Genomic DNA, 19,043 nt, shown 5'->3' on the forward strand with positions numbered 1-19,043 from the left:
AAAATGGATCCCCCGCCCACCCGCCCGCAGAGAAACGTCCCCTGGCGCGCGCCACAGCTTGCAGCCGACGTGACGGAGCGGGCTCTTGCTTTGGGAGTCTTAGAGCACCGTGTCGCTTGCTAGCGTTCAGCCCTGCAAGCTCCTCGGCTGAGCGGGGAGCAGGCGTGCCTGTTCGGTTGGTCCATCCCGGCCAGCCACGTTGCCTGGAAGCTGAAGGTCCGGTGGAAATACTCCAAGCCCCCTCCAGCCGGTGGCCCTGTGAAGAAAGGGACGGCCCCAGGGAGCAGTACGTTGCATTTGAAGCTCAAAGCCGGCCTCTGCACAAGTGTTGAGTGATTTTTTTTTGTGGGGGGGACACTACTCTCCGAGATGCCTCTCTGAGTCCTGTGAAGCATCTGCAGGGTTTGCTTTGCCTTCAGCTGGAGCTGCAGGGCTCTGCCTCTCTGAACATCAGGCTCAAAAGGAGTCTCCGATCACCCAGGAAATGAATGCACCCGGAGCCCCAGGACAGCTGTGCCTCTTGCAGACCTGCTGGTCCACCCCGGGCGAGAACTTGAGGATTTAGCCTGCTGTTAATCTCAGTGGCTCATCTCTTCCCTGCAAGCAGCAAGCGCCTCTCTCTGCCTTTGCGTTACTGGGACACAAGCAGAGCGCTGTTACTGCCTGGGGATTTTCCTAGCTGAAATCGCTTGGAAAATCAATCCACCGCAGCATCCAGAGCTGGAGAAGCTCTAAGGGCAGGAGCAAGAGGTTTTCTGAACATATATAACCCTTTATAGGCCAGGCCCAGGTGTGAGTCTTTTTCAGTGCTCCCCCTTTGTAGAATACATGCATGGACAGTACAGGTATATGAAAGCACAGAGAGCTATATTAATTAATAACCTGGTGTACAGTGCTGTGACTTTGGACAGGAGATTTCAAGCCATAGGCTAAGGCACTTCTTCTGTCCCAAAGAGTGCCCTGCTAACACTTAAACTAGGCACAGAGCTGTGTCCTGGGTGTCCGCAGGAGCTGCATGGTCCAGAGGGAAGGCTGCAGGCTTGGAAGTCAGTTGATCGTGGTTTTCCTGGCTGTACTGCTGTCAGGGGGATGCTCTGTGCCTCAGTTTGCCTCATCTGTAAATTGGAGCTGGTGCTATCTTACCCTCCTTTGTCAAAGAGTGCAGGAAGTCTAGGGAAGTGCTAAGGATCGTTATTGCTGGTCCCCTGGTCCTCAGTCAAGGTGCACCTGCGAGTACGTGTTTGGAGGACACAGCATTAGGAGTTGCTCTAAAGCTATGTACTCTGCATGCAAACCAAGACCTCGGAAGAGTCTCAGTGGTGACAAACCCACCTCCGCTTTGTCCTCATCACTCACGGTTCCTCCGATATAGGAAAGGTTCGCTGTAAAGGAGGAGGAAGAGTTCGCCCCTTTGTCAAAAGTGAGGTTGGGACTTTGTGCCAGACGACGGTGGAAGCAAGTGGAGCAGGAGGCACTGGATTTCTTGGCAGCAGTTTGGGGCAGGAACATGCTGGAGAGGTAGGCAAGCTGGGGCTACCCCCCCTGTCCTGGGCTGCAAAGAGCTGCGTCCCCCACAGTGCTGGGAGGCAGACTGGTCCCACCAGGAACATGTCCATGGTCCCCCCTGTGCTGCTGCAAAATAGTGGCAGCTTGCATTCGTCTCCTGCTCTGCAAGTGTTGAGTGATTTTTTTTTGGGGGGGGACACTATTCTCCGGCATGCCTCCCTGAATCCTGTGAAGCTGTGCACCTGTCTCTGTCCATAGCCAGGCCCTTGTGCAAGGGTGCACCCAGTCAGCAGGAAGAGGAGCTTCCCATGTTTAGTCCTGGAGCTCCGGGCCGTGTTTTATGTGGGTTTCTAATAGGCACCTTCCCCTGACACCCACATGTCTAGTGTCACCCTAACCCTAACCACTACAAAGCCTTGGTCACCGATGCTCTGGTCACAGCTCTGTACGGGTACTCTGCTGTTCCTTCATTGACTTCCATGCTGCTGGGTGTGCATGTGTGTGCAGTGCAGTATAAAAGCCTTGTCCTTATGGATCGCCTGCAGCAGAGACTGTGTGTGTCCACCATTGACCCAATGTCTCTTGTTTAAAATGCCCATAGCATATACACAATAAAGGAGAAGCCACCATGTGTTTCAACCCACAAGTATTTTTCTAGGTGATTTTTTTTTCCCCCCCCTCCCGGCTCCCTCTAATAAATCACGAAGTTTGTAAACATGTCGTGTAGAGCAGGGGTTGGCAACACACAGCCCATGGGCACCGTCTGGCCCGCAGAGCCACTGGATCCTGCTGGCAGAGCTGGGGGGGCTTTGCCTATGCCTGCTCCTGTGCTCATGTTCGCGCCAGGCAGCAAAGAGCTACGCTGGGGCTGGACAACTTCCAGCTGCACCCGCACCACCGCTGCTTCTCCCGGCCCAACGCAGGTCGAGTGGTTTCAGCAGTGCATTAGTGCCAGGGTCTTTCCCTGAGTCCACACCAGAGCCAGGCAGCTGGGAGCTGCAACTGCACTGCCATTGCTTCCCCTAGTCCCCTGCTCCCTGGCTGCAGCCTGGGCACGGCTTCCAGCTGGTGGGCATCAGCTCCCAGCTGCCTGGCCCTGGGGTGGGGGGAGAGGAAAGCCCCCCCTGCCACTGATGCACTGCTGGAGCTACATGGTCCACGTTGGATTGGAGCTGAGTTATACCAGCCTGCAGCCTGAAAAAGGGTGCTGGCCTCTGGTGCAGGATGCTTATTTTGGTGTTTAGGCCTTTTTGGTGTATGAGTGTGTGTTTGTGTGTGCCTAGGTGTGTCGGTTTATGCAACTGAGGATCTGGCCACGTGCAAAGCCTTGACCTTGTCCAAGTCCTCTGCAGAGAAGGGTTTCGCCCATACTCTCCCCAGATCTCATATGAAACCTTCCCCGTCTGAGCTGTGGGCTCCCCATGGGAGAGCCCTGCTCCTTACCTGCAGGTAGGAAATTACATCCTGTCATTCCTCCTTCTACATAGGATCATTTCTCCAGGGTCACAGATGTCTTGTCTCCTAATTGGTAATTCTTTAAATGGGGGTGGGGGGAGGGAAAGCCTGTCTTGGAGATCGTGTTGAAGATCAGGTCCGGGGACTTGCATTGACGGCATCCCCGCTTTACTTACCCCAGGCCTCCTGCTGGGAACCTTGATCCTAAACGGAGGGTCACCTCTCCAGGATTTGGGAGCCCCGTAAGCCAAAGTGCCGGGACTGGGGAGGTGACTTACCTGATTTGTTCTCGCAGCACTCGCTAATCCCCATGGTTTCTGGGTGAACTCTCCAAAGCGGCCTCTCCTCTGCCTGTGCCAAAGTCACGGTGAGAATAGAGGGGCTGTTCCAGGGTGAACGGCAAGTCAGTGATGCATATGTTGGCCCAAGTGATGCATATGTTGGCCCAGGTGACCCTGAGCTCCAGGGTGTGGGCTGAGGGATAGGTCAAATTATAGAAGCATAGAAAATTAGGGTTGGGAGGGACCTCAGGAGGTCGCATCTAGTCCAGCCCGCTGCTTGAAGAAGGACCGTCCCCAACTAGATCATCCCCAGCAAGGCTTTGTCAAGCCAGACCTTAAAAACCTCCAAGGATGGATATTCCACCACCTCTCTAGGTAGCCCGTTGCAGTGCTTTACCACCCTCCTAGTTTTTCCTAATATCCAACCTAAACCTCCCTTGCTGCAGCTTGAGCCCATTGCTCCTTGTTTAGTTACCTGCCACCACTGAGAACAGCCCAGCTGCAGCCTCTATTGACCCCCCTGCAGGGAGTTACAGTCAAATTCCCCCTCAGTCTTCTCTTCTCTAGGCCAAATAAGCCGAGCTCCCCCAGACTTTCCTCATAAGTCTGTGCCCCAGCCCCCAAACCATCTTCATTGCCCTCCACTTGACTCTCTCCAACTTGTCCACATCCCTTCTGCAGTCGGGGCCCAAAACTGGACACAGGACTCCAGGTGTGGTTTAACCAGTGTTGAATAGAGGGGAAGAATCACTTCCCTTGACCTGCCTGCAGCACTCCTACCAATGCAGCCCAGGATGCTGCTAGCCTTCTTGGCAACAAGGGCACACTGCTGGCTCATACCCATCTTATTGTCACCCCCACGTCCTTTTCTGCAGAGCTGCTGCCCAGCCAGTCACCCCCGGCCTGCACCAGTGCATGGGATTGCTCTGTCCTAAGTGCAGGACTTTGCACTTGTCCTTGTTGAACCTCATGAGATTTCTTTTGGCCCAATCCTCCAATTTATCGAGGTCACTCTGAATCCTAGCCCTACCCTCCAGTGTATCTACTATACCCACCAGCTTGGTGTTATCCATCAACTTGCTGAGGGTGCACTCCATCCCATCTTCCAAATCATTAATGAAAATATTGAACCAAACCAGCCCCAGGACCCAACCCCTGGGGCATGCCACTCAATACCAGCTGCCAGTTAGACATCGGGCCATTGATTACTACCCTCTAAGCCTGATGATCCAGTCAGCTTTCTCTCCACCTTGCGGTCCATTCATCCAGCCCGTACTTCCTCAGCTTGCTTGCGGATAACCAAGCAGGGCCCACCAGGCCCTGCCCACACCATTCCCACTAGGTTTCTCTAGCCGTCGTGCGTCTCTTCCAGCCCACCTTCGTGTAGCAAATGACTTGAGGTATGCCTCCCCATTTACCAGCTGGACCCCAGCTGTGTGTGTGCCCACAGCCCTCCCTGCACACTGTGTGTGTGTGTCAGGGCACTGCTGGCTGCCCTGGTTACTAAGCAAGTCTTAACCCTGGATGCTGGAGGTGTTTGTAGCAACTCCACAGCTAACGCTGCTCTGGGATTTGTCCTCAAATCCCTCTGTGTCACGCTGTAATGACAAAAGGGCTACAATGATCCCAGCCGTTGCTTCGGCACCAAAGCTGTGCAGGGGCAAAGGCCTCCCTGTCTGCCTCTGGTCTCTGCTCCCTCTAGGTCCGCCTGTCCCCCAGCCTCCAGGTACACACCACATTGAATCCCGTAATGTCTCATGGAAGCTGTCCAAAGTTGGAGTCAGCTGGGGAGGGCGATCTGAAATGGGGGCTGTGCAGTAGGATGATATACTAGGCATATGGGGTGTAGAAGTGGGGGGAAACAGGGTCACAAGTGGGCGAGGCTGAGATGGAGTAAGGGGTGTATGGCTGGCTGGGGGGCAAGTTGGAGCGGAGAGGAGGGGAGTGTCTCTTCGAGGGCAGCACCGGAGAGCCGGGACCTGCACGCAGGTGCTGGCACGCTGAGCAGTGCCGACACGACGCCTCGGCGCATTGGAGAGCGATGGCAGCAGTGCAGCAGGGATCCTTTTGAGTGCAGACACCCCAGCGCTGCAGGCCTGGGCTCCCCAGATCCCCCCAAGCTGCCTGCGTCCTACTGACTTTCCATACCAGCGCTTTGCTGGTGATACGCTGATCACAACGCAGTTCTCCCTCCGCACACCCATCACCCTCATCTCCCCTGCCCTGCCATCCACCTGCCCACGTGGGGTCAGGAACAAAGCAGACAAGTGGTGAGTGGAGGGGTCTAGCTAGCAGGATTTCCCCTTCTGCTTTGCACGGGTGTAAATGATCCCCCAGGCTAAGATCCCCGGAGCAGGCTGGCTCTGATGCCGGGAGGTGAGGAGGGTGAGGCTCTGGGGGAAGCTGGCAGCATCTCAGGATGCGAGTGGTTTTCATCTAGCAGTGTACCCAGGTGCGGGGCTGCTAGGAAAGGTCTTCTCCCCAGATCCCTGTGCTAGCTAAGGGGCCTTCTGCCTTCAACCTTGTTCAACAACTCAGTCACCTTTAGCTTCACAGCAAGGGGGAGGATTCCACCATGAGAGTCTCTTTTCACTGGCAATTGAAAATGCAAGGAGTGAGGAGGGGCAATGGTGATAAAACAGAAATACAGCAGAAGCCGGGTCTCGCCTTGGTTACCCAGCACCAAGGGGCAGTGGTCTGTCAGCACAAGGCCCGGGAGGTCCAGAGGAGAGATCGAACAGGCCTGCTGAGGAACGCACCCGAGCAGACATTTAATTTTCAAGCACTTGCTTAAATCCCCCGATTCAGGGTCAAAGCATGGGGCATCAGCAGAGCTGTCCTAGTGGAGGTAGCAGCAAATCCCACTGGGGAAGCCACAACCGTCATTACAAATTCATGTCCCCCATGCTCTGTCCCTGCATGGAGGGATGCTGCCAGGAGAGTCGCGGTGGTGGGGCAGGGAGGGATAATTTTCTCCGACAGCGCTGTGCCAGCAAAACAATTTTGTGAAGACCACATCTAAGCCAAGGGCTCCATTTGCAGCTCTTAAATGACTACTTTTCCCATCCGCTGCTTCCCATGGTAATGCTTTATTCCTTGGGTGATTAGCGTCTTCCCCCGCCTCCACAAATATCAAGTGCCGTGGTATTTCTCACACCACTTAGCTGAAAGCACACTCATCCTGTGTTGGCTTCTTGCCTGTCTCCAGGCCCTGTAGGGTTGGTTGCTACTGGGCTTTCAGGGTGATGTTTCCTGACTGCTGTTCGCCTTGACCGCAAGCGGTCAGTACAGGCTCTCGTCTCTTCTGAGGTCTCCCAAGTGATGCTGAAACCAGCTCTCTGAAAGCTCTGCATTGAGGCGGAGAGCAGTTCACAACAACCTCCCTGTAGATTTAGCAATGTCCAGGTGCATGATGGCTCCTTCTGCAGGTTTGGGGTTTCTGGGAGCACTCACTTCTTCAAGTGTCCCATGCCAACCTGGCGCTGTTTTTGATGGTAAACAGCTCTTCCATCTCCGGGTCACTGGATCAGAGTTAGCCCCAGTCAGCTACGATGAGTGGCCTTCATCACATCAGAGCTATTCCTGGCCCAGCATGAAGCCACTTGGTAGCATCAGCCCAGGTCCCAGCATCCAGGTCACAACCACTTGATGGCCCAACCATCGAAGAAATCGGGAGCCACCTTGGCCATGGAGCCCTCAGCTCTCCTCTCCTCTTCACAGGTGGCTGCTGTGGATCAGAGACAAAACACATTGGGAAAGTTGCTTGGGACAAGACACATTGGGAAGGCTGCTTGGCACAAGGCATATTAGGAAGACTGCTTGGGACAAGACACATTGGGAAGGTTGCTTGGGACAAGACACATTGGGAAGGCTGCTTGGCCCAAGGCACATTGGGAAGGTTGCTTGGGACAAGACACATTGGGAAGGTTGCTTGGGACACATTGGGAAGGTTGCTTGGGACAAGACACATTGGGAAGGCTGCTTGGCCCAAGGCACATTGGGAAGGTTGCTTGGGACAAGACACATTGGGAAGGTTGCTTGGGACACATTGGGAAGGTTGCTTGGGACAAGACACATTGGGAAGGCTGCTTGGCCCAAGGCACATTGGGAAGGTTGCTTGGGACACATTGGGAAGGTTGCTTGGCACAAGACACACTGGGAAGGTTGCTTGGGACACACTGGGAAAGTTGCTTGGCACAAGACACATTGGGAAGGCTGCTTGGCACAAGACACATTGGGAAGGTTGCTTGGCACAAGACACATTGGGAAGGCTGCTTGGGACAAGACACATTGGGAAGGTGCTTGGGACAAGGCGTATTGGGAAGGTTGCTTGGGACAAGGCGCATTGGGAAGGTTGCTTAGGACAAGGCACATTGGGAAGGCTGCTTGGGACAAGACACATTGGGAAGGTTGCTTGGGACACATTGGGAAGGTTGCTTGGCCCAAAGCGCATTGGGAAGGTCGCTTGGGACAAGACACATTGGGAAGGTTGCTTGGGACACATTGGGAAGGTTGCTTGGCCCAAAGCGCATTGGGAAGGTTGCTTGGGACAAGACACATTGGGAAGGTTGCTTGGCCCAAGGTGCATTGGGAAGGTTGCTTGGCACAAGACACATTGGGAAGGCCGCTTGGGACAAGACACATTGGGAAGGCTACTTGGAAAAGCTGGCCAAGTTCCTTCTAATCCCAGCCTTGCTCCCAATACCATGAAGCTGCTGTTGACTTCATGGTGTTGAATATTTTCACTAGTGTTTTAGGCTGAAGAGGTGGAAACGGAGGTGTCCAACCTTTGTGGTTCCTTACAGCACTTACATTAGGCAGGCGTCAGAGCTACCACATCCACTTGCCTTGGTCGGCTGCTCTCTGCCATGAAAAGCCATCCGTGCTAAACTTTTGACCAGTTCCCAGGGCCTGCATTAATAGTGAATTGATTAATCCCGTGGTAATTTATTAGCACAGCCTGCAGTCAGGAGAGACTCATGGGGGCATTTTGTTCAGTGCTATCTGATCCTTTGCTGGCAGCTTCCCAGAAGGAAAAAGAGGCATCTTTATTAGCAGAAGCCACTCTTGGAAATTACCGCGCTCCTGAGAGCACCCGGTTCTCGGTGTTCCCATCATGCAGTCTGTATTGATCAGGGCTCATTCGAGATCAAGTTAAGCTGATGCGTTGTCATACTGATGGCCTCGTTAATATCTCAAGGTGTCTCTCCACTCCCGTGAACACTTAACGCCAACATTTGGATGCTCTGCTACTGCTGCGGAAAACACAAGGAGTTCTGAAGAGAGGGCGCCGTATTTACTAGCATACCACACACACCTTTCCCCAAAAAATCAGTCCCCCAAAAGCGGGGTGCACATCTTAAGCAGGAAAACTGATTTTCTGTCCAGAATAGAACCAGCCTGCTTTGATTCCTGCTCCGCAGCGCGGCAACAAGGGCATTACTTCCTCAGGCAGCCGACAAGTTTATTTGGGTAAACCTGGTATTTTTTATTAGACCAACTCAAATAGGTGGAAAAATTCTTCTTTGCAAGCTTTTGGGTATAAATACCCTTCGTCAGGCTGAGGACACATCTGCAGTTGGTGTGCGCTCTTCCTGGGTGGCTACAGCCTGTACCCCTGTAATCAGGCAGCTGAGGAAGTCAGTCGATATAATGGTTCATTGTTCATCACTCCACGGGTGGTAACAATTGTCTCTCCTTTATACTGCTCTTGATGTTCCACTAATCAAGCTAATGATTCTTCAAGCCATTTTCCTATCTGCTCCAGCACCTTCCCAAGCTCTACAGTAGCTGTGGAGCTGCTCTGTGGAGGCTGTGCTTATCACCAAGACCCCCCCATGCCTCTTGTCCTTGTGGCCTAATCAGAATGACATCGTTATTTGGGGCTCATCAGCACTGCACATTATACTGCTAAGTGGGTGGCTCCAGGGCCCTTCCAGATAATGCTGTAAATAAATAGGATTCAGGTCCCGGGGGCCTAATTCTCCTCTCTTCCACCAGTGTAAATCTGCACTGACTCTGGTGGAGTCGCACCAAAGTCAGGGCCAAAACTTCATTGCAGCAAACCCTTGCTATAAGAACCCGCTGCAGTCCCTGCTGAGCGTGTTTGCAGGCAGCTCCACCCTCCCATGAACACATTCAGCCTTGGCGAGGAGCTGAGATGGGATCCTGGGCTCGGCAGACCATTCAGAGATCCCGCATTTGCAGTGATATCCATTTCACACTTAACATGGTGGAGCAAAGAATTGCTTTTCCATAACAGGCAGGTAACCAGATTGTCCCATCCCTTGACCCCCTCAGGTCATCCCAGACTGGAAGGAGCAGGAGTGGAATCCCGAGAAGCCCGAGAGCTACGCCGGGATTTTCCACTTCCAGTTCTGGCGCTTCGGCGAGTGGCTGGACGTGGTGATCGACGACCGCCTGCCGACGCTTCACAACCAGCTCATCTACTGCCACTCCAACTCCAAGAACGAGTTCTGGTGCGCGCTGGTGGAAAAGGCCTATGCCAAGTAGGTACATGGGTGCGGGGACTGGCTGGTAGCAGTGGTGGGTGCTCCCTGTGTTTACCCCTATTGGAGGCAGTGGTAATAGTGGTTAGAGCGCTGCTCCGGTGCTGGGAAGGTCCAGTGTCTTCCCGTGTTCTTTGCATGACAGCACATAGTGCCTTGTGGGTTTATGGGATGTAGTTGGTAGCTGTGTTGGTCTGAGACGAAAAGAAATGCAGAAATCTAGATTTATTTTTTTTTGCAGTTTCTCAGTTGGTCTAATAAAAGGTCTCAGCTCTGAACCACACATTCTAGATTTTTGCATTTCTTCTTGTGGTTTTATGGCACTTGACACTACGATGATGGGCATGCTTATAGCAGAGCCTGGGATGTAGGAAGACCTACCCATACAAAACCACCTGCTGTTTGGGGGAAGCGCCTACAACTTCCGCTCCAGTTGTCACCAGCATGCAAGAGGAGGAGAACTCACTGGAATGGAAGATGTTGGATCAGCTGCTGGGTTGTACTTGCCAATAGTAAAAATAATGATCACACCACAAATCTCCAAGGGCCTAATGAATGTAACCATGCCAAAAATATATATAAAAACCTTATACTTCCCTGTTTGCAAAATGAAGAGAGCTTCAAGAGATCAAGGTCCATATCTTTGCATTTGAATGCCTGAACCTCCGTATCATTCTCTTGGTTGGCAAAGGCTCTGAGCAACCATAGTTCACACTGGTTTGAGTTGTTTGGTTTCCAAAACATCTGTGGATAGAACTGACCTCCTGACTCCACTCCTATGCCACAGACACCTCCGTCTTGCATTGGTATTAATTCACTAGAAATGTTCAGCAAGAGAAGACACTTGCCTAGGGCAGCTGTTTAGATGAGGACCAAAAAGTTTAATTGCTTTGCAGGTCCTGCAAACATTCAAATATATTGTGAGACCTCCTGTGCTTGTCATTCCCCCTTGAGCTGGACACGGAGTGGGAACTATATTTCAGCCTTATCTCTAGGTCCCATTTATTCAAAACTACAGGGCAAGGGCTGTTCACCAAACTTTTCTGAACCTCAGGAAAGTTTTGCTTGGAGTTTTCAGTGACGCTCTGGGGTGGCTGGTGGTTCTTAAAGACTGTTATTTTATTATGGTAGCACTCAAAAGTCCCACTGGGATCAGAGTCCCACTATGCATGGTTGAGGCAAACATGGAAAGAGACAGTCCACATCCTGAAAAGTGTCTACAGGTTCAAAGCAGCCCCAGAACTGGTGGATGGGGATGAAGTCTTTGGTGAAGAGTTGGCCCAGCGTTGTTAGTTACGGGCATGTGCTTTTTGGTCTGGTCTGGCATTTAGTTAGACCTGGGGTAAAAGGGAGGGAGGAAGAGAGTCACAGCAAAAAGTCACTTCTCCCGCCTGCTTGCTACGCCAAGCAAGTCTATAAAGCTGGAAGAGCCCAGTTTATAGCAACACTGTTGGGCCTCTCCTTGCTCATCCTGCCTCCTGCTGGGAGCTTTGTGTGATTTCAGGCCGCCTCCTTTTCTCCTTCCCTGCTTCCTCCCCTCAGGTTGTCGGGCTGTTACGAGGCCCTTGATGGAGGCAACACAGCCGATGCGCTGGTAGATTTTACAGGTGGCGTCTCGGAGCCCATCGACCTGACCGAAGGGGACTACATCAACGATGAAGCCAAGCGCAACCTCCTCTTCGAGCGTGTGCTCAAGGTGCACAGTCGGGGAGGGCTCATCAGCTGCTCCATCAAAGTAAGGAATGGAGGGTGTCGGTGATTGCACTGCAGACCAGGCGAGAGGTCTCGGTTCAGGGTCTGGGTCTCGTGCTGGGCGCTGAATGCACGACATGGAAAGAGGGTTCCTGCTCCCAAGCGCTTGCAATCTGAGTAGACCAAATATGAGCCTGATGGGGCAGTCCCTCAAAAGTCTGCTCTTCACTGTCCAATTCGGTTACTGTCTGATACTGTTCACTGGGGGAGCCAGGCCAGTGCCCAGCTTTTATCCGTTACGTCATTCCCTACCAGACATCCTACTGTCTCCCTTCTTCCCTCCTCTGGAGGTGTCAGCGCTTGCTGAACACAGCGGGGCAGCAACCTTACCTGCCATATGCACACATGGGGGGCCCTCAGATACTTCAGTGGCACTCCCCTACCTGGGCTGCCATAGGGGGCTCATCTCCCCTGGGGTTGGTGTCTGTCCATGGAGGGTGAAGAAGAAAGAGGACCAGAGTTTGGGATAGAGAAAATCCCATGTGGGTACATGCACACACATGCACAGCCCACTCTAGATGTAGGAAGGCAGCAGGGTGATGTTATGGCAGCCCCTATGGCCCTCTTTGCACTGCAGGAACCCCTTTGTGGAGGGGCCCCCAGGGAGGCAGCCCCGGCTTGGGAGATCCTGGTGATGCAGGGCCCAGAGGGAGGACAAAGGCGTCTTGGCAGGCAGCTGCAACCTTCTGGAGGTGCACTGGTGCCTAGGGATCATGGAGATCGGTTGGCATGTGCAGGGCATGGTGCAAGTGCAGGGCATGGTGTTGGTGGCCCACGCCACGTAGACAGCTTTGGTGGGCCGCCTTGTACCCCCGTGAGCAGCACCTTATGCCAGGGGCAGTGATGGCACAGGGGCCTCAGGTGCAGCAAGCTGCCATTCAGCTTGGAGAGCGAATCTAGACCCTCACTATCATCTGGAAACTCTTGTCTTGTGCTTTGTGTTGGCCTGAACACTGCTGGATGGGAGACAGCCAACAGCCGTGTGCTTGGGACCCATGGCAAGGGCTTGTCCTATGCAGAGGCTGGGAATCGGCTGGCATTGGCTTCCATGAGACCACAATCACGCCCTGACGAGGGACAGGGAGCTCAGACTGCCCATCCCCAAAGAGTCAGCATTCGTCCTGTGTGCGGGTGCCGGAAGGCTCCAGGGTGCCCCTGCACAAACAGCCTGGCAGCCCCATGGGGAAAGCTGGTGGTATGACAGTGAATGCATGACAGTGGCTTGCACTCAGTCCGTGAACTGGGGTGAACTGGCAGCTCTGAGTGTGCATTTGCCTTCTGCGTCAAGAGTGTCCTCTGGCATGGCCTGAAGTTGCCATTCAGGATGTTCTTACCCCATCCAGCCAGTTGACCCCAACCCTGTCCTGAGGCATGAGGGTGTTTTAGCCTCCACCACTCATCCAGTCTTAGCCCCATCATGCCACAAAGGCTAGTTAGCAGCAATCCTGGTGGTTCCCCAGCCACCTAACTCACATACTGCAGGTAACATCATCTCTCCCCAGTGGTGATGAGCTAGTGATGATGACTGTCATGCCAGACCAGATACAACCACCTTGGACTTTATAGCGGCCTGGTTTTCTGTCACAGATTCACCGACATTTAGGGCTGGAAGGGACCTCGTGAGATCGTCGGGTCCAGCCCCCCTGCTCCGGGCAGGAAAGACTGCTGGGGTCAAATAACCCCAGCAAGGTGTGCATCCAGTCTCCTTTTGAAGATCTCCAGGGTAAATCCAGGTCACGACAGAGTGGAAAGATCTCCAGATCACGACAGAGAGAAAAAAAAAGGCTTTCTAGTGTGCAAAGTCCTGATCATTTTTGTTTTTCCTTTGACTGTGTCTTCCCCTGGTCAGGCAACCTCAGCAGCTGACATGGAAGCCCGCCTGGACTGTGGCCTGGTGAAGGGCCATGCCTACGCGGTGACGGATGTGCGGAAGGTGCGTCTGGGCCACGGCTTGCTGGCCTTCTTCAAATCGGAGAAGCTGGACATGATCCGTATGAGGAATCCCTGGGGGGAGCGGGAGTGGACCGGCCCGTGGAGTGATACGTGAGTAAGATGGTGGCCACGCGGCATGGAGGCGACTGGAGCTTTCCTAGGACAGGTTGGGGTTTCCCAACCACTGACAGGTCTTAGCCAAGGTCCTTTATGTTTGTGGGGCCTGTGGCGAGACAAGAGGCTTGGCAGGTGGATGAGATGGGCCCTTACTGACAAACTTTGGGAAACTTGTTGTCATTTGATAGTGGAAAGTGTTTCTGGTGCTATGCGATATCTCAGCCGGCAACATTACGTTCAGTTCATCCAGTGGTCCACTGCTGTAGGCCTGTTCATGGCTGTAGTAGCGGTTTGCAATGGGATTGGGAAGAGCTGATTCCTACACCAGGAGCCTGTCAGACTGTGTCTAGTCTGTCAAGGCCTGGGTCAGATCTTCAGCCAGTTTATAAGTGACCGGGGAGTGGAAAAGAGAGGGTTGAGTCAGGGATAAGTCCTTCAGTGATGGACCAGCCAAATGGTCCCAAGCTGAACTTGGCTTAGGACACCCCAGAAGACCCCAGTTCTGATTGGAGGTCAGATGGAGAACCATGAAGCCAGCTCTGTCTCCCCCCGAGCCCTGACACCCTTCCTGGGTGCCTCCGGGAGTTAATGGTATGGAGATGGCAGGTCACAGGCCATCCCCTGCCACCGACTTCCTGACAACTTTATGCTGCTGAGGGCTCTACCAGGTCATCCTATAGTGCCCAGCTTGAATTTACAAGCTCCTCTGCCACAGCTGGCCAAGTGGGTAGCCTCCATGAGACACAATCACCAAACCCAGCCGAGTTCGAGACACAGGGGTGGAGGGAAATGTGGGCTCTGAGTCCTCTTATCATTAGCCTCATCCTTGGCAGCTGACCTAGCCAGCAGCACTAGTGTAAACTGAACAGCGAGGCAGTGCAATAGGTGCCTAGGGAGGTTGTGGACTCTCCATCACGGAGGTGTTGAGGAAGCGGTTGGACAGTCACTGATCACGGATGATCTAGGCACAGGATTTCCTTTGCATTTCCCAGGCTTCTGGGCTAAGCTGGTTGCCACAAGGGGCTGGCAGGGGTCTTTTTCTCCCTCCTGCTGCTACATGTGTCAGGGGGGTTTTTTAAGCCTTCCTCAGAGGCACTGAGTCATTGGCGACACATAGCAGGTGCACGCTGGTGCATGTGCACGGCCTGAGATTGGCAGTGCACCCTTGCAAAAAGTGCCGGCAGTGGTGCCACCCCTCACTGCCGACAGTGCCACGGCCGCCTGTGGGAGCTCACCACTGCTATGCTCCCACCGTCGACAGCACTGCCACCGCCTGCGGGAGCTCGCTGTGCCCCCCAGCCTCTGGGGGCACGCGGTGTTCATGCACTGGGTGCTGGCTGCAGCCAGGGCTGGGGATTGTGACTGGGCTGGGGCTTAAAGCTGGTGGTTCCTGGCTAGACTTTTGCCCCTCTGCTCAGGGTCAAACCGATCACCATATTTAGGGTCAGAAAGGAATTTTACCCCTTGGCCAGATTGGCATGTAGGGTGGAGGTTTTTGCATGCCTCTGTAGCAGGGGACCTGGCCTCCTTCCTGGGATCTCTTGAATGTGTATTAACAATCTTTGCAGCATGAGGCTATTGGCCGGTGCAGCCCACCTTCTTTACCTAGTAGGCTTAGCCTTTCATAGGCCTCGGTCTACCCCTTACGATGCACCAGCATGTACTATACAGGCTGACTGACCACTGGAACCCCAGCCCATTTGTAACCTTTTTAACTCACATTAACAGTCCCCTTCCCCTCCACAGCTCTGAAGAGTGGAAAAAAGTGAGCAAAAGCGAGAGGGAGAAGATGGGGATGACGGTGGAAGATGATGGAGAATTTTGGTGAGTCCCCCATTGGGCTTTGTACATGGTGAAGGACAAGACAGGGTAAGGAGTTACTTCCACCCATTTCCCACTGAACTGGAGTGAACCCGCCACACATAGCAAAGGAAGACTGGAAAATCATCCAGTCAGATTTATAGCTCCAAAGGACCATGTCAGGCCTTCATCTCAGCAGTGTGCGTCTTTGACCCACTCTAGTGCGGTGATGCTCAGCCAGGGTGCCGCACCAGTGTTAGCACTGTTGGGTGTGCGAGCATGATTTAAAGGCTGAACCCAATTTTCCAATAGAAATTTATAGTGTTAAAAGCATTCTGCCCTATTGTGCTCTTCCTGAGCAATTTGCAACAGAAGAATTGCTCTTTTATTTTTCCCTAGTCAAAAAAAATGAATGAAAACTAAGAGTTGATGTTTTCCAAGGGGGCCTCCAGTCTAAAGAGGTTAAGACCTCCATAGCGTCTAAGCTGGAAACAAGGTTTTCAGCTCATTGTCCTTTGGGGATTTGGCTGTTTAACTCCTTTTAGCTCTTTGGAAACCCTCGTCTTCAGTGCCCTGGGTTCAGAGCCTTCTGAGAGGGTCAGCAGGGCTGGTTATGCATGTGCCCTGTATATAATATGAGGGGTAGATAATGTACGTAAGCATGAGAAACCGGGACAAGATCCACGTTCCTTTGGTTCCAGAGCTGCCAGGCTCGACCACTAGAGCTAGAGCAGGGCTGGCCAGAGCATCGTCCGTGGGCCATGCAGCCTACAGGCGATTAACACGGGGACTATGGGCTCCCACCCAGGCGCCGCTCCCCACATGGCTCCTTCTGCTTCTGCAGCCGGTGAGCTCCCAGTCCCTCCAGCTTCTGCATCCTGCTGCTGGTGGCCCCCTACCCACTCAGTCTGCATGGCAGGGAGATCTGAGGGGCTCATGCAGCAGGGAGGTTCAGGGGTCCCATGGTGGGGAGCCCAGGAAGCCTGTGCGGCGCGTGCCCTCAGCCATGCAGACGTTGGAGAGTCCTGAGCTAGAGGGTAGTTCTCATTGCTCCTACCAGTAACACGTTTTGCTGTAGACCCTCAGCTACTTGAGGCGGCTTCAGGCAGCCTCTATATCACAGCTGACCTACAAGCCACCACCCCATGCAACTCAGGCCCTTGTTCTCAACTGCTTTGCTCCTGTCGTAGGATGACGTTTGAAGACTTCTGCAGATACTACACTGACATCATCAAGTGCCGGCTCATAAACACTTCCTATCTGAGCATCCACAAGACCTGGGAAGAGTCGGTGCTGCAGGGGGCCTGGGCTAGACACGACGACCCCTTGAAGAACCGTAGCGGGGGCTGCATCAATCACAAGGACACCTTCCTGCAGAACCCCCAGGTACAGAGCCAGGGAGCTGGGGAGGCCTGCTGGAGGTCACCTATGGACCTCAAAGGGTTATAGGAGCCTGCTCCGTCCAGGAGATGGAAGGCTGAAATGGCTGCCAGGCGCAATGGAAAAGTTTTGTCTAACAAAGCAGCCAGATAGGGCTCTAATCAGAGTTTCATGGCCTCCAGTGACATCTCTTCAGCTGTTGTTACAGTGCTGCAAGCTCTGTTTGGAGCTAGCAATGAGGATTTGGCACGATGTCTCCATCCCAAATCAACACAGGCACAGCCCTTGGGCAGGGAGCAGAAGGATGGATTAGCAGGTGCGGTGTTAGCCTCACATTTGAGAGACCTGGGCACCAGGTCCTTGCTGGGCTGTAGCTTTTCTGCGTGATCTCAGTCTCTGAACATCACCACCCCTTCAGGGAACAGCTCTCCCTTATCTCATGGGAGGATAAGTTCATTAAAGACGGTGGGGTTTTCAGGCACTACGGGGCCTAGATGAATTTCATACAGCTTTTCCCCCCACCATCCCCTGCTTCTCCAGCTGCCGGCTTTCCCCAAACAGTGCTGGGATGTCACATAGAAGCAAGTCCCACTAATTTAGGGCCTGTGTGCGTTACAGAGGGGCTGCCTCTTAGACCTGTGCCCCTGGAGGTAGGCCAGCAGAGCACCCCAATGGAGATGCATTGTAGGACAGCAAAAAGGGTTATCTGGTACCATAATTACACATTTCTTCTGAACATTAGGTAAGACAGCAGGAGCCTCCTTCTGTCTGCAGAGTGGCATAGCCGTGGTAGTAAAGGAGGGGTGACCTTTCCACATCCTATTTCTGCAAACCTTTGCAAGGTAGACCAGACCTCAGTCTGCTGAAGAAATACCCACTAGCTGGATTCAAACCCAGGTTATCTCCAGCAGGGAACAAGCTGTGGTGACCCTCAGTAGGGCTCAGCCTTCCCCAGCCCACTGCCTTGGGCCGTCAGTGTTGCCCCTGGGATCAAAAAGCCTCTCACCATCCCCGTCCTGGGCTGTGTTGTTACTTCTAGTACGTGTTTGACGTGAAGAAGGCAGAAGACGAAGTGCTTATCTCCATCCAGCAGAAGCCAAAACGGACAAGCCGCAAGGAGGGCAAAGGAGAGAACTTGGCCATCGGCTTTGATATCCATAAGGTAGGTTGCAGTATTAGGGCCCCAGGCCTGGATTATGACTGCCTCTGGTTAAAGGGATTAGAAGTGGGGGGGTCGATGGCTCTGGGAGCTTCCCCCTGTTAAGTCTGGTTTAAACAGACACTGGATTCTTATCTTATTACCTGGACTAGCTTTTGTGACCCCCTTACTGCTCATTCGCTTTTCTTTCCCAGCATTGCCCCCTCCTGCTATCTCTCCCTCTCCCCTTCCCCCTGCCTTTTGCATTCTGATTTCTCTCCCTTTCCTATACAGGTACTCCTCACTTAATGTCGTCCCAGTTAACGTTGTTTCGTTATTACGTCTCTGATCTATTAGGGAACGTACGCGTTTAAAGTTGGGCAATGTGTCATTATAACATTGTTTGGCTGCCGCCTGCTTGAGAGACAGGCGGTGAGATAGGGGCACCACGTGCATGTATGTACATGCGCATGGCTCCAGGCAGCCTGCAGAGCAGCTGCAGGGAAGTGCGGGGGGAGAGGGGGATTGAGGGCCCTGTAGGCAGGGAGCTGGGCAGAGCTTGTGGCCTGGGGCTGCAATGCACGGATGCGGGCCCCCAGCGGAGAGCAGGACAAAGCTGCAAGTGGCTCATCTGGGGGAGGGGGAGGGCTGCAGTGAGGGCAGTGGTGCGGGGCTGCACCCCTCAAAGCAGCAGCACGAGCAGGGGGTGCATCGCCAGGGCGGGCTCGCAGTGGCGCAGATATCCTCGCATGGCCCCGCTGCCCCCAGCCACACCGGGTCATGCCCGCAGGGCTGCAGAGGCCCCAGGTGAGTGAAGCAGGGTGGGAGTCCACAGCCTGTGTCTGCCCTGGGTACAGATATGGGGGGCTCAGGTCGCCCCTGCCCCCTGGGAGTGTGCACAGCAGCGGGGAGTTGGCCCCCTGCCTCCCGCTTCCCTGCCTGAGCGCGCATCAAGGGGCAGCAGGGGAAGGTGGCTGCATATAATGTCTTTTGCCTGGTGAAAAAAAGTTCCCTGGATACTAACCTCCCTATTTACATTCATTCTTAGGGGGAAATTGGATTCGCTTAGCATCGCTTTGCTTAAAGTCACATTTTTCGGGAACGTAACTACGACGTTAAGCGAGGAATAGCTGTACCCTGTTTTCTGCACATCCTTTCTTAACATCTGATGAA

General features: G+C 53.6%; 1 protein-coding gene across 3 annotated transcripts in view; it reads left to right on the forward strand.

Moving 5' to 3' along the window:
* CAPN5 (calpain 5) overlaps window positions 1–19,043 on the forward strand; it is a 95,743-nt gene that overhangs the window by 63,970 nt on the left and 12,730 nt on the right. For all 3 annotated transcript variants that reach the window (XM_019524502.1, XM_019524501.1, XM_019524503.1), the window contains exons 4-9: window positions 9,543–9,751; window positions 11,294–11,486; window positions 13,353–13,546; window positions 15,299–15,376; window positions 16,543–16,738; window positions 17,772–17,894. In XM_019524502.1, the coding sequence (XP_019380047.1) occupies window positions 9,543–9,751; window positions 11,294–11,486; window positions 13,353–13,546; window positions 15,299–15,376; window positions 16,543–16,738; window positions 17,772–17,894 (993 nt within the window). The remainder of the gene's footprint in view (window positions 1–9,542; window positions 9,752–11,293; window positions 11,487–13,352; window positions 13,547–15,298; window positions 15,377–16,542; window positions 16,739–17,771; window positions 17,895–19,043) is intronic.

This window comes from Gavialis gangeticus, unplaced genomic scaffold, assembly GCF_001723915.1.
Source record: "Gavialis gangeticus isolate Ggan-Ray unplaced genomic scaffold, GavGan_comp1, whole genome shotgun sequence".
NCBI classification, from domain to species: Eukaryota; Metazoa; Chordata; order Crocodylia; family Gavialidae; genus Gavialis; species Gavialis gangeticus.